Source organism: Hemitrygon akajei, chromosome 22 (genome assembly GCF_048418815.1).
Source record: "Hemitrygon akajei chromosome 22, sHemAka1.3, whole genome shotgun sequence".
NCBI classification, from domain to species: Eukaryota; Metazoa; Chordata; class Chondrichthyes; order Myliobatiformes; family Dasyatidae; genus Hemitrygon; species Hemitrygon akajei.
The window spans coordinates 45688658-45701078 of record NC_133145.1 but is presented as its reverse complement, the minus strand read 5'-3'; the positions used below and the strand labels follow the sequence as shown (position 1 = coordinate 45701078).

Sequence of the window (12421 nt, the reverse complement as noted above, 5' to 3'; positions counted from 1 at the left end):
AAAAAAAGTGAAGTTATCCATTCAGAAATTGGAATGGCAGACAGGAAAAAGCTGTTCCTAAATCATGGACTATGTGTTTTCAGACTCCTGTACCTCCTCCTTAATGGTAGTGTGGTGAACTAGATATACCTGTCTGACTGCTCCTGTGGCTCCTCCCACAGACCCTGCTGACTGCTCCTGTGGCTCCTCCCACAGACCCTGCTGACTGCTCCTGTGGCTCCTCCCACAGACCCCCCGCTGACTGCTCCTGTGGCTCCTCCCACAGACCCCTGCTGACTGCTCCTGTGGCTCCTCCCACAGACCCCTGCTGACTGCTCCTGTGGCTCCTCCCACAGACCCCTGTATAAAGGCGACTGTGGGCTGCTGCTCTCCCTCATTTTCCAAGGGATGTAGTGCTGTTTATTCTTCCAGTCAATAAAAGCCGATATCTCGCTTCCTAAGTCTCAGCGTGAGTTATTGATGGTGCATCAATTTTATTGACTGGAAGAATAAACAGCACTACATCCTGGGGAAAATGAGGGAGAGCAGCAGCCCACAGTCGCCTTTATACAGGGGTCTGTGGGAGGAGCTACAGGAGCAGTCAGACAGGTATATCTAGTTCACCACGGGTAGCAATGAGGAAAGGACATGTCCTGGGTGATGGGGGTCCGTAATGATTGATGCCACCTTTTCAAGGCGTCGTCTTTTGAAGGATTCCTCAGTACTGGGGAGGTCAGTGTTCCTGATGGAGTTGGTTCAGTTTGCAGATCTCTCAGCTTTTTCCAATCCTGTGCAGCGGCCCCATCATGTTAGACATTGATGCAACAAATCTGAATGCTCTCCACGGTACATCTATAGAAATGTTCTCAAGTCTTTTGTAACGTACCAAATCTCCTCATGCTCATAATTAAATATAGTCACTGCATTGCTTTCATTGTGATTGCATTAATATGTTGAGGTATGTGGGGCCAGGATAGTTTCTCTACCTCTTCAGTGATTTTGATACCCACTCAGGAACTTGAAACCACTTACTCTTTCCACTGCTGGACTAGTCTGTGTTCCTTCAAATTTCCCTTCCTGAAGTCCACAATCAATTCCTTGGTCTTACTGATGTTGAGTACAAGGTTGTTGTTGCAACACCGCTCAACCAATTGATCGCTCTCAATCCTGTACTCCTCCTCATCACCATCTGAAATTCTGCCTACAATAGTTGCATGATCAGCAAATTTATAGATGATGTTTGAGCTATGCCTATCCACAAAGTCAAGGGTGTAGAGAGAGTAGAGCAAGGGGCCAAGCAGCTCCAGTGTTTGACTGGCGATGAGGAGATGTTACTTCCGATATGCACTGACTGTTCTGTCGATGAGGAAGTCAAGGGTCCAGTTGCACAGGGAGGTACAGAGGCCCAGGTTTGGAGTTTGGTAATAAGCACTGAGGGAATGATGGTGTTGAACTCTGGGCTCTAATTAACGAACAGCCTGACATAGGTATTGCTATTATCCAGGAGGTCAAAGGCCAAGTGGAGAGCCAGTGAGATTGCATCTGATGTAGGCTTAATAAGTGGATAGGCAAATTTGCAGTGGGGCAGGTCCTTGTTTAGACAGCAGATTATTCTGGCCATGACTAACTTCTCAAAGCACTTCATCACAACAGATGTGAGTACAATTGGTCGACAGTCATTGAGGAATTGGTTGGATTGTTGCCCTTATGAAGCAGGTCGAAACCTCCATCTGCAGCAGTGAGAAACTGAAGAAGTTCTTGAACTTCTTGAACCACCTTCCAGTTGGTGGGCATGTTTTCACTGTCCTAACAGGAACAGCATCAGGGGCTGATGCTTCATTATAAATAATGACTGAGTATATCCAGGTAAAATTCCTCTAGTCATTTCTAGGAATTGCTTTTGGATTATAAATTAAGTTTAATTTTTAATTGTAAACTATTTCATACTAAGACTGGTGAGACGTCCTTCTGATATTAAGGTTGAGGTCAACTGTTGGGTCAAATTCTGCAAGTGATAGTGTTATGACTCTTCGGCTTGTACCAATTGTCTGAAAAAAGTTCTGCTCTCCTCAAAGGTAAAGTGGAGCTCAAGTTCTTACTGTGCAGTTACTCATAACCATATGATTGTGAAGCACAAAAGAAGTGGGACAGGGAAGAGAAGGGGCAAACTTTCTAGCAATATGATGAATACGTATATTAAGATGAATACAGTGTTTCTGAGTTGAACCCTTGCATGAAAGATTGAATGATGGAAATCGGTGGAAGATGTGGCAGGCACAGAGGTATGGTGGGAATGCAATGCCAAGAAGATGCATGGGCAACTAGAGACAAGGCTGACACTAGCAAAGGTGGGTTCTAGAGGTATCAAGTCTATTTGATGTGGAGCGTTCATTTGTTCCAAACAAAGGCATCAGCATTTTTGTTCACACTGAAAGTGGATTCATCGACTGTTCAGAAATCAGATGGCGGAGGTGAAGAAGCTGTTCCTGAAATGTTGAGTGTGTGTCTTCTTCCTCCCTAATAGTAGTAATGAGAAAAGGACATGTCCCGGGTGGTGAGTGCCCTTACTAATGGATGCCATCATTACCTTTTGAGGCATTACCTGCTGAAGAATTCAGATGATTTTTACCAAATTTTCTTAATCAAAATTTTGGCTCTACCCAGAGATCATTTCCACATGGATCAAACTTCTCTGGAAGTTCAACCTAAATGCCCATCTTTGAATACAAGTATTAGGGGAACAAATGGTAAATAGTTCTGGGAGGAACATTTGTTCACTCTGTTGGAGAATTGTCCTTTCACCACCCATGAGCAAAGTTCCCCGCAAAGTTTTCCCAAACTCCAGACTCCAAACTTGAGAGACCATAAGACACAAGAGCTGAATTCTGCCATTCAGCCCATCGAGACTTAAACCTCTTACAATAAAGGATAAAAAGAAACCATGCCAATTTTTTAAAAGTATTTCAACCAAAGGTTAGGTTTTACTTGGTTATTTATTTCCTACTTTATTGGATTATCTCATCATTCAATCTTTGAAATACCATAGTAATACAATGTACATTTTAAATGAATGAATCAGAATTTATGAATCCATTAGAAACTAGACAATCCAATGATTTCTGTTGTTGAAATCCTAGATTAGGGCAGGACCTACCCCCCCCCCCCCCCTCCCCAGCCAACCAACTCTTAGTGAAATATTCTATTCATCAAAATCTATTACCAAGATATCAACCATGTTCAGGGTGCTATGGGAAAGAGATCAAAGTTCAAAGTATGTATATGTCACTATATTCTACCTTAAGATTCACTTTAATGCAGACATTCACAGGAAAATAAAGAAATACAATAGAATTTATGAAAAATTACATAAATAAAGACTGAGAAAGAATCAATGTGTAAAAGACGGATTGTGCAAATACTGCAATAAAAAAGTAAATAATACTGAGAATAGGAGTTGTAGAGCCCTTTAGAGTGAATCTATAGGTTGTGTCGTCAGTGCAGAGTTGTGGTGAATTAAGCTATCCATTCTGATTGTAGAATAAAAATTGTTCCTGAACCACATGGTGCGGGAGCCAAGGGGTCCTGTACCCCCTGCCCAATGGTAGTAGTGAGAAGAGCGCATGGCCTGGGCAGTGAGGGTCTTTGATAATGGGTGCTGCTTTCCTGTAAATGTGATCACTGATGGGAAGTGCTTTGATGGACTGGCCTGAATGTGGCAGTGTATCTCACAGGCAAAAACAAAGAGACTTTAATAACTAAGTAGTATAGATCAGGTTGTTAATAGGCCTGCTGCTTCATTTCAAACTGCAAGCTTTGGGGAAAATTATGTCATTTTTCTATAAATTAATATTCAAGTCAAGATCTTGCCATTCTATTCCATCTGTCTGCTTTGTAAAATAGCAATGCAGCAACGAATACATTAAATGAAAATAATGAAGAGGTGATTGGGCCTACTTGAGATGCAATTAAAAATGTTTCCTTACCTCAGAAGCGGGATTTGTTGTTTTCATCCCTGCACACTGTGGTGGTTCAGCGAGTAAAGGTATCAATGAATTCATAACAAGAGTAATATGCTCTTCATGAGGCGGAATTATTTTTCAAATGAATCTTTTAAATTAGTAAACCAGCAAAAGACCTCACCTTGTCTGATGGACACCAGCCGGTCATTAGAAGCTCGTAAAACCACTTGGGGATGACTCTGCTCCAAGTCGAAGAGGTCGTCCTTCCCGGGCTTGGAGTTTCTACCAGATCTTAGAGTACCAAATGGCCCCAATGCACTCAGATACTTCCCCTCATGGTCCTTGAAGGCGATTTTTCCCGCTTTAAATTCCAAAGTGTAGCTCGTGCCCAAATCGCGCTTTGTAATCAACTTTCCATCATTCCGGAGAAATCTGTTGTCGCTGGTCTGAATACTATACTTCTTCTCCTGATAGACCAAGGTGATGAGGGCGTCCACGCCCCAAGGAATGTTGCTGTCAGCGGATAGCTCGTCTTCCTGCACCGAGAGGTGGGCGTATCTTTTCCGACTGACACTTAGAAGGTTGGCTTGAGGGTGACTGGCCAGGTGAATGGACCAAAGTTCAGACTCGGTGATGGTCTGGGCAAAACACGAGAGACGGTCTTCAGTTCCGCCAAAATACCGCTTGTGGGGTTCGGACTGCAGAGACCATCTGCCATCGGCGTGTGCAATCACGGTGAACCTGCAATCCACACTGGGTTGTTCGGCCTCACACGACACATCGCCGTCTTTATTAGCCAACAAGTAGCGCCCAAGGTGACTCTTGAAAAATACCACGGAGTTGTTGCCGTCGTCTTGTTCCAAAGTCCAGATTTGCTTCTTCTTTAGGCTGGCACCAGATGCGTTGACTTTGAATCCAAACGCTTCTGCTGTCAGGTACTTATTATCACAATTGATCAATCCAAACTGGATTTTTAACGCTTGGTGGGTTCCGTTCGTGGGCATTTCGTTTCCTTCGGGTTACTGTTTTCTTCGGATGGGGAACAATAAAATTCTCTTCCAGTGGAAGCTCAGAAACACAAACAAAACAGGCACTTTTTACTCGATCTGTTTCTTAAAGACCAAATAGCCAAAACATCCAAATCCTGTAGAAGTATTCAGTGACGTCAGCTTAAATGCCCAGGCATCTATCCTCTATAAAGCCTTTAATAGCAATTAACCAAAAAGTACCTCAGCAAATTATTTAAAAATGATCAAGACTTCGGACTTCAAGATTTGCTTTCGAATGTCGATTTTTTTTTGTATGAAAAAAGATGTATGTATGGGCTGCTGGAGACTTCTAATTATTAACGCCGAGGATTATAAACTCGCGGATTTTAATAAAATTCCAGTGCTCTGTAATTAATAGCAGCGCCTTGATGGAGCAACTGAGGGAGTTTTATGTCACAACACTGGTCCTTTGCACGTTTCCTGTCCTATCCTTCAGTCCCTATGGATCTATTCCTTCAGATGTATAGAGACGCGTCTTTTATCAGATTACCGTCGGATACCAGCGTGTTCAGCCTCTAAGAGCATCTCTCGAACCCTGGTCGCTCTGAATTATTCCGCAGTCTTTCAGGTGTAAACCCGGATGAAACGCGATAGCGTACCTTGCAGTGAAGTTGTGCCGGTGTCCCCTTTCTCTTTGGTTGGAGTGTAGAGTTACTCAGTTCTCTGATTCCTTCTCTTCGGGTCACCTACAGCCATCTCCAGTTATACGGTATAATCCTCTTAGCAATTACCCCGGAGACTCGATTTATGCTTTAATCCTTTTATCCCGCAGTCTTCCAGAACACCTTCCTCCATCTGCCTGGCCTCTTTCTTCCGTTGTCTCCCTTCCTAGAAAGGGCCCGAAACAGAGCAAAAAGCAGCTATGAAACAGATACTCAACGAAAGAGTCGGAGTAGGTGAGGGGGATCATTGGGATGTTACTGCCATTCATGATAAGCTGACTATTACTGCTCGGCGTCCATCTGCTGATTTTTAATTCACTTGTCTCCAAAGTCTGTCAGCTGTACAGTTACTTTCTTTCATTATAGCTTCCAACAACGCACGTAAATAAAACTGATAATGCTGATATCAATCAGCCTTCGGCCTGCGTTGTAGTTGGAGTTCCACCTGCTAGTGGAGCAGTGGGTGGGTGGCGATGGGAATTGTGATTACAACGTGGAGTGAAGTGCCGCTGCCCATCGCCTGCTCGACAGAACCGCTGTCCATGTCCAATTGATTTGGTGGATCGATTTTATTTGACTGTACTCTCCCAAGGTTTTCAAAAATCCAGTTTAAATTCAGCTTTAAAAAGTAACCTGTTTTTTACTGGCATTCTTTATCTTAAAAACGATGAGCATGTTCTCCAAATCTGTCCCGAAGCCTTTAATTATACTGTGATACAATGGCCACCGGTCTAAACCCGACCCTAAACAGAATGCAGAATCAGGTTTAACGTCATTGATATATGTAGTAAAGTTTGTTTCTTTATAGAACAATTTAGTGCAATACATTAACAAAACTATAAGTTACAACCAGAAAAATTAAATAGGTAGTGCAAAAAGAGCAAAACATATTGAGGTAGTCTTCATGAGTTGGTTCATTGTCCAATCAGAAATCTGAAGACAGACTGGAAGAAGCTGTTCCTAAAATGTTGAGTGTGTGTCTTCAGGCTCCTGTACCACCTCCCTGATGGCAGCATTGAGGACAGGGGCATGTCCTGGACGATGGGGCTTCTGTGGTAATAGCAGCATAATAGATGCCACCTTTTTGAGGCATCCATAGATGTAGTATGATAGAGTTGGCTGGATTTGCAACTCTCTGCTGCTTTTTTCCCACCCCGTGCAGTGAACTCGGCTTACCAGATGGTGATGCAACCAGTTAGAATGCTCAACACGGTACGTTCGTAGAAACTTGCTGGAGTCTTTGGAGACAAACTAAAACTCCTTAAAATCCTAATGAACTGTAACTGCTGACGTACCGGATTTCTAATTGCATCCATATGTTGGGCCCAGGATAGATCTTCAGAGATGATGACAGCCAGGAACATGAAACTGCTCACCCTCAGAAGGCGGAGGCAGATGTACAAGATGGCAGGTGATAGGTGAAACCGGGAAAAGGAGAGGGGTGAAGTAAAGAGCTGGGAAGTTGATTGGTGAAAGAGATAAGGGGCTAGAGAAGGGGGAATCTGATAGGAGAGGGCAGAAGATCGTAGAAGAAATGGAAGGAGGAGGAGCACCAGAGGGAGGTGATGGGTAGGTAAGGAGAGAAGGTGCGAGAGGGAAACAGAAATGGGGAACGGTGAAGGAGGAGCAATTAACAGAAGTTTGAGAAATTGATATGCACGCCATCAGGTTGGAGGCTACAGAGGCAGAATATAAGGTGTTCTTCCAACTTGAGAGTGGCCTCATTGTGGCAGTAGAGGAGGCTGTGGACTGACATGTCGGAATGGGAAGTAGAATTGAAATGGGTGGCCACTGGTGCTTTTAGTGGCAGACAGAGCGAAGGTGCTCGATGAAGCAGTCTCCAAATCTACATCGGGTCTCACCAATATACAGGAGATCGCGCTGGGAGCACTGGATACAGTAGATGATCCCAATAGACTCAATAGAAGTGTCACTTCACCTGGAAGGATTGTTTGAGGCCCTGAATGGCAGTGAGGGAGGAGGTGTAGTGGCAGGTGTAGCAATTGTTCCATTTGCAAGGAAAGTTACCAGAAGGGGGATCATTGGGGATGGACTTCTGTCCTCTCCTATCAGATTTCTCCTTTATCTCTTTCACCAATCAACTTTTCAGCTCTTTACTTCACCCCCTTCCCCTATCCTGGTTTCACCTAACACCTGCCACCTTGTACTTCTTCCCTCTCCCGCCCCCACCACCACCATCTCAGTCTGACTCCTTCCCTTTTCCTTTCCAGTCCTGATGAAGGGTCTTGGTCCAAAACATCAACTGTTTACTCTTTTCCATAGATGCTGCCTGGGCTGCTGAGTTCCTCCGGCATTTTGTGTGCGTTGCTTTGGATTTCCAGCATCTGCAGATTTCCTCGAGTTTGCGCGTCTGCTCACCCTTTCCACGTATGATTCCTCAATGAGTACTGGTGTGTGTCCTCGAGTTCTCCTTCCTGATGTCCACAATCAATTTCTTGGTCTTACTGGTGTTGAGTGCAAAGTTGTTGCCATAACACCACTCACGCAGTGGCATATGCCTCCTTGTCGCTATCTGATATTCTGCCAATGGCAGCTGTGTCAACAGCAAGTTTATAAGTGTTGTTTGAACATAGTTTTGGCAGGCAGAAAGAACAGAGCAGCGAGCTAAGCACACATCCCTGAGGTGGAGCAGTGTTGACTGTTGGCAACAAGGAGATGTTATTTCCAATAGATCTACAGTTTGTCGGCTGTAGAAGGTGCCAGAGTCATGCCTGCACTTGTTCTCATGCAACTCTTCAGAAAGGGGCAGGAGAGAGTTTTCAGTGACATAACTCCATCTGATTTTAACTTTTCCAAGGTTCAGAATTAAATTGGGCTGCTTCTTGTCATGGTCCGGTCCGTGAAATCTGCATTCCGGTTCACAGTCCGGTCCATGTTACTTATTCCAGGTTTCCCCAGTTTCTGTTGAGGCAGCTGATTCTTGTTTGGGCTGGCCTCATAAATAGCTTCAAGATTCAGCCTCTGGCTGCTGGATTGTTCCTGTCCAAACCCCCCATCTGTATCCCTTCTCTTTGCCTTGCCTCTGCCTGGAGACTTGCCCGGTTTGGAACTGTCTGTTTGTGCCCATGCCTTCGCTAGGTAGGTCCGGCCATTTTGCCGCTACCTAGCGTTGGGAACTGCCTCTCCGTGTCCACACCTTCGCTAGGGAGGTCCAGCCATTTTGCTGCTACCTAGTGTTGGGAACTGTCTCGTCGTGTTCAGTGTTCTGTGTAATGAGTCCCGGTCCTTCGTCCTGTACCCAAGGAGGGGTCCCAGCTCGGTGTTCTGTGTTCCTGTTCTCCCTCGACCAAGGCTCTGTGTTCTCGTCTTGTTACTGTGCCTCGCCCAGCCCAGGAGTACCTTGCCCAGCACAGTGCTGGGATTCCCTCGTCCTGTGCTGGGGTTCCCTTGTCCTGTCCGGGAGTCTCATGTCCGGTCCTGTACCTCTCCTCGTCCTGTAGCCACGTCTTGTCCTCGCCTGGTTCTGGAGTCCGAGCCCGAATCAAGACCCAGGTTCTGGGTCCTTGTCCAGTCTCTGGCTCGGAGTCCAAGCCCAGGCTCCTAGTTCCCAGTTCCATGTCCTGGTTCCGCTCTCCGTATCAAGTCCTAGCCCAGGCACGGAATCCTTGTCTCATCCGGGGCCTGTGTCATGTCCAGCGTCCTTTCTTCCTCACTTCCCTTGCTTCCTTCTCATGCCTAGTCCTGTTCCTGGTAGTTCAGTGTCTGTGTCTTGCCTTTGGGTCCACTCCCAATGCCCCCCTTATGCCTCTTCTAGTCTGTGCGGTTTAATGAAACAAAAGCAATATATTTATCAATCAGGTTGTGGGACAATTCAAGTTTTCAATCCCCAGTGACTCCAAAAAATGAGATTTGCATTCACTTCTAATGATTCTTTCAGTGAGGACATAGGAAAGTCACTGGGAGTTTTCCCTGCAAACTAGGACTTGCCTGCAAAGCAGCCTTCTAGGCAATAATAATCATAGCTGGCAAAACAATTCCTGCTCCCAAACAGAATCAGAAAAGGATAGCTGGCTCACTCACATCCTAAGACTTAAGGAGAATAGTAAAACAACTAGAACATTAAAATTATTTCAGAAATAATCAGGAACATTCAGAAACATTGAAAATATTTTAAATTAAAAACAATAACTTAAAAATACAAACCACTTTAAAATCTAAAATAAAACAATTCAAACCATAATTAGTTGTAATTTCAGAAACGCGTAGGCTCAGAAACTCATCTGCTCAGTTCTGGGACTGTTAACAAAGCCTTTAATAGGGTATGGTTATGGTGCAAATTTGGTACAAATGTTTTGTGTGGCCCAGTGACCAAACTGACCACAATGGTGGAGTGACACCAAATATTTGCTATCCGTGAGATTTTGCACAAACTTGAGTGATGATGGTCACACCAAGAAATTCTCTTCAATGACAGTGAAGGCTCACACTAAATTTTATTGCTAAGATCATTAATGTTGCTCCTGCAGTCATTAGCTGTGTGAAGCACAATTCTACACAAAGTTTGAGTTGACTGAACCACTTACCACATCCCCAAGTGGTTTCAGCAGTTTCCTCTCAAACCTTTGTGTCTAGAAATGCCAGAAGAAATCTAACAAAAAAGGGAAGTGGTTTTGCATTTATCAGATGTCTGACAAACAAGATGCCACCAAAATTCTTCACCAAGCTCTTTAATGAATAATTCCTACAGAATCAATGTCTATGGCTGTACCTGTGATGGAAGAAATACTGTGAAGATGGTACACTGCTGACGGCTGGGGTGAATGTTTACTCCAATGCGTGGGGTGCTAATGTAGGTCTGCAAGCACAGGGGCGGTGGCTGAACAGGACTTGGTGTGCGTTTGAAAACAGAAGGTGGGGTTTTGAAAGACCCCGAGTTTTCAGTGGGTAGAAGTGCATTGAATCAATAAATTCTAGAGATAACAAATCCATGAATGAGCTGAAGATGCAAAGTTTGATAATATTACACATGCGAGTAAAGTCAAATCAAGTCAAGTTTATTGTCATTTTGACCATAAACTGCTGGTACAGAACACAGTAAAAGGCAAGCTAAGTGATGACATGATCATGTGGTCAAGATTAATTTAAATTGGGAACAGCCTACTTCATTATCAGGCAGTGGGTGAAGTCTTCAGCCAGCATATGTATTTTGTTACGGGGTTTAAAGACAATGACTTTGGTCTTCACAAAGTAATTGGAAGAGATTGATGCTCCATCTGCCATCATCCTGCACTCCTCCTCAGTCCACCTGCCACCTATTTGCCCTGCCTTAACTCTTCCCCTTTTCCTCTTTGTAATCGCTATCTTCCCTCTTCAATCTCAATCCTGATGGAGGATCTCCCCCAGGCTGTTGCCTAATCCACCGAGCTCCTTCAGCTCTTTTTTTTTGCTTCATATTCCAGCATCTGTAGTTTCCTGTGACTGCCTTTGGTTAAAACCTGCCAACTAGAGAATAATCTACTTCAGTGTTTCCCAAACTTTTTAGCCCAATCATTTTCATACTTGCCAGTGTCCCTCTTAGGCACAATATACTTTCTGGCACCTCCATAGTGTAAAACCATGTCTACCATATGCTAACATGAGAAAAATAATTTGGCTTTAATTTTTTATTTCTCTTTAACCCTCGTTTACACAGTACCTGTGTAACAGCTCTACAACAGCTTCGATGTCAATGTGGTCCTTGAGCTTGATGGTTTTTAGCAAGACTTGAAATATCTGGTTCAAGTTGTGACAGCAAATGCCTTAAATGTCCAAGCGGTTTCTGTTTTTTGTCAGTATGTGGTTCACTGCATTGAAGCCTCATTCAACAAGGTACGAGGATGGAAATGCAATGAAGAGCAGTTTTGCTCTTCTCCAAAGACCTAAACTGTACTGTATACTAACTTATACAGAAGCTGCTCTGGTATGTTTGATTAGACAGTGCGGAGGGAGCTTTAGTCTGTATCTAAACAGTGTCATACCTGTTATGGGCATGTTTCAGGGGTGAATAAGTCTTTATCAATATGTGACATCTGCTGCACTCACTCAGAGTTGAATGTAGGAACTTTATTCTGTATCTAAACTGTTTTGTCTGCTTTTTTTCCTAACATGAGGTGCTTCTGGATTCCTCAGGCTAAGAAAGAGCGAGTGAACTTGGCCTTTTCTCCTTGGAGTGACGGAGGATGAGAGGTGACCTGATAGAAGTGTAGAAGACGATGAGAAGCTTTTTTCCAGGGCTGAAATAGCTAACACGAGAGGGCACAGGTTTAAGGTGCTTGGAAGTAGGTACAGAGGAGATGTCAGGGTTAAGTTTTTTTACGCAGAGAGTGCTGAGTGCGTGGAATGGGCTACCAGCCACAGTGGTGGAGGCGGATACAATAGGGTCTTTTAAGAGACTGTTGGACAGGTACATGGAGCTTAGAAAATTAATGGGCTGTGGGTATCCCTAGGTAGTTTCTAAAGTAAGTACATGTTCAGCACAGCATTGTGGGCTGAAGGGCCTGTATTGTGCTGTAGGTGTTCTATGTTTCTATGTTCTAAGACAGTGAAATGGGGCAGAAGGAAAAGAGCATTTGACAGATGCTAGATTGTTAACACAGACCAATTGCATCAAATTCAGCAAGTAAGTAAAAAAAGGAAATTGACAAAGAAAAAAATGAACACAAGGAAAGTGTGGCAGAAAACATGAAAGGGGATCCAAGGCAAGTGAAGAGCATAAGGGTTGTGAAAGGAGCGGTGCAAACGATCAAAGACAACAAATGACACCTGCTACCCA

At 44.0% G+C, this 12421-nt stretch overlaps 1 protein-coding gene across 1 annotated transcript in view; it reads right to left on the bottom strand.

Annotated features, from left to right (window-relative positions):
• fscn2b (fascin actin-bundling protein 2b, retinal) overlaps positions 1-6040 on the bottom strand; it is a 42707-nt gene extending 36667 nt beyond the window's left edge. Inside the window, exon 1 of the mRNA XM_073026136.1 lies at positions 4120-6040. Coding sequence (XP_072882237.1) covers positions 4120-4942 — 823 coding nt within the window. The 5' untranslated portion in view covers positions 4943-6040. The remainder of the gene's footprint in view (positions 1-4119) is intronic.
• Between the last annotated feature and the right edge of the window lie 6381 nt (positions 6041-12421).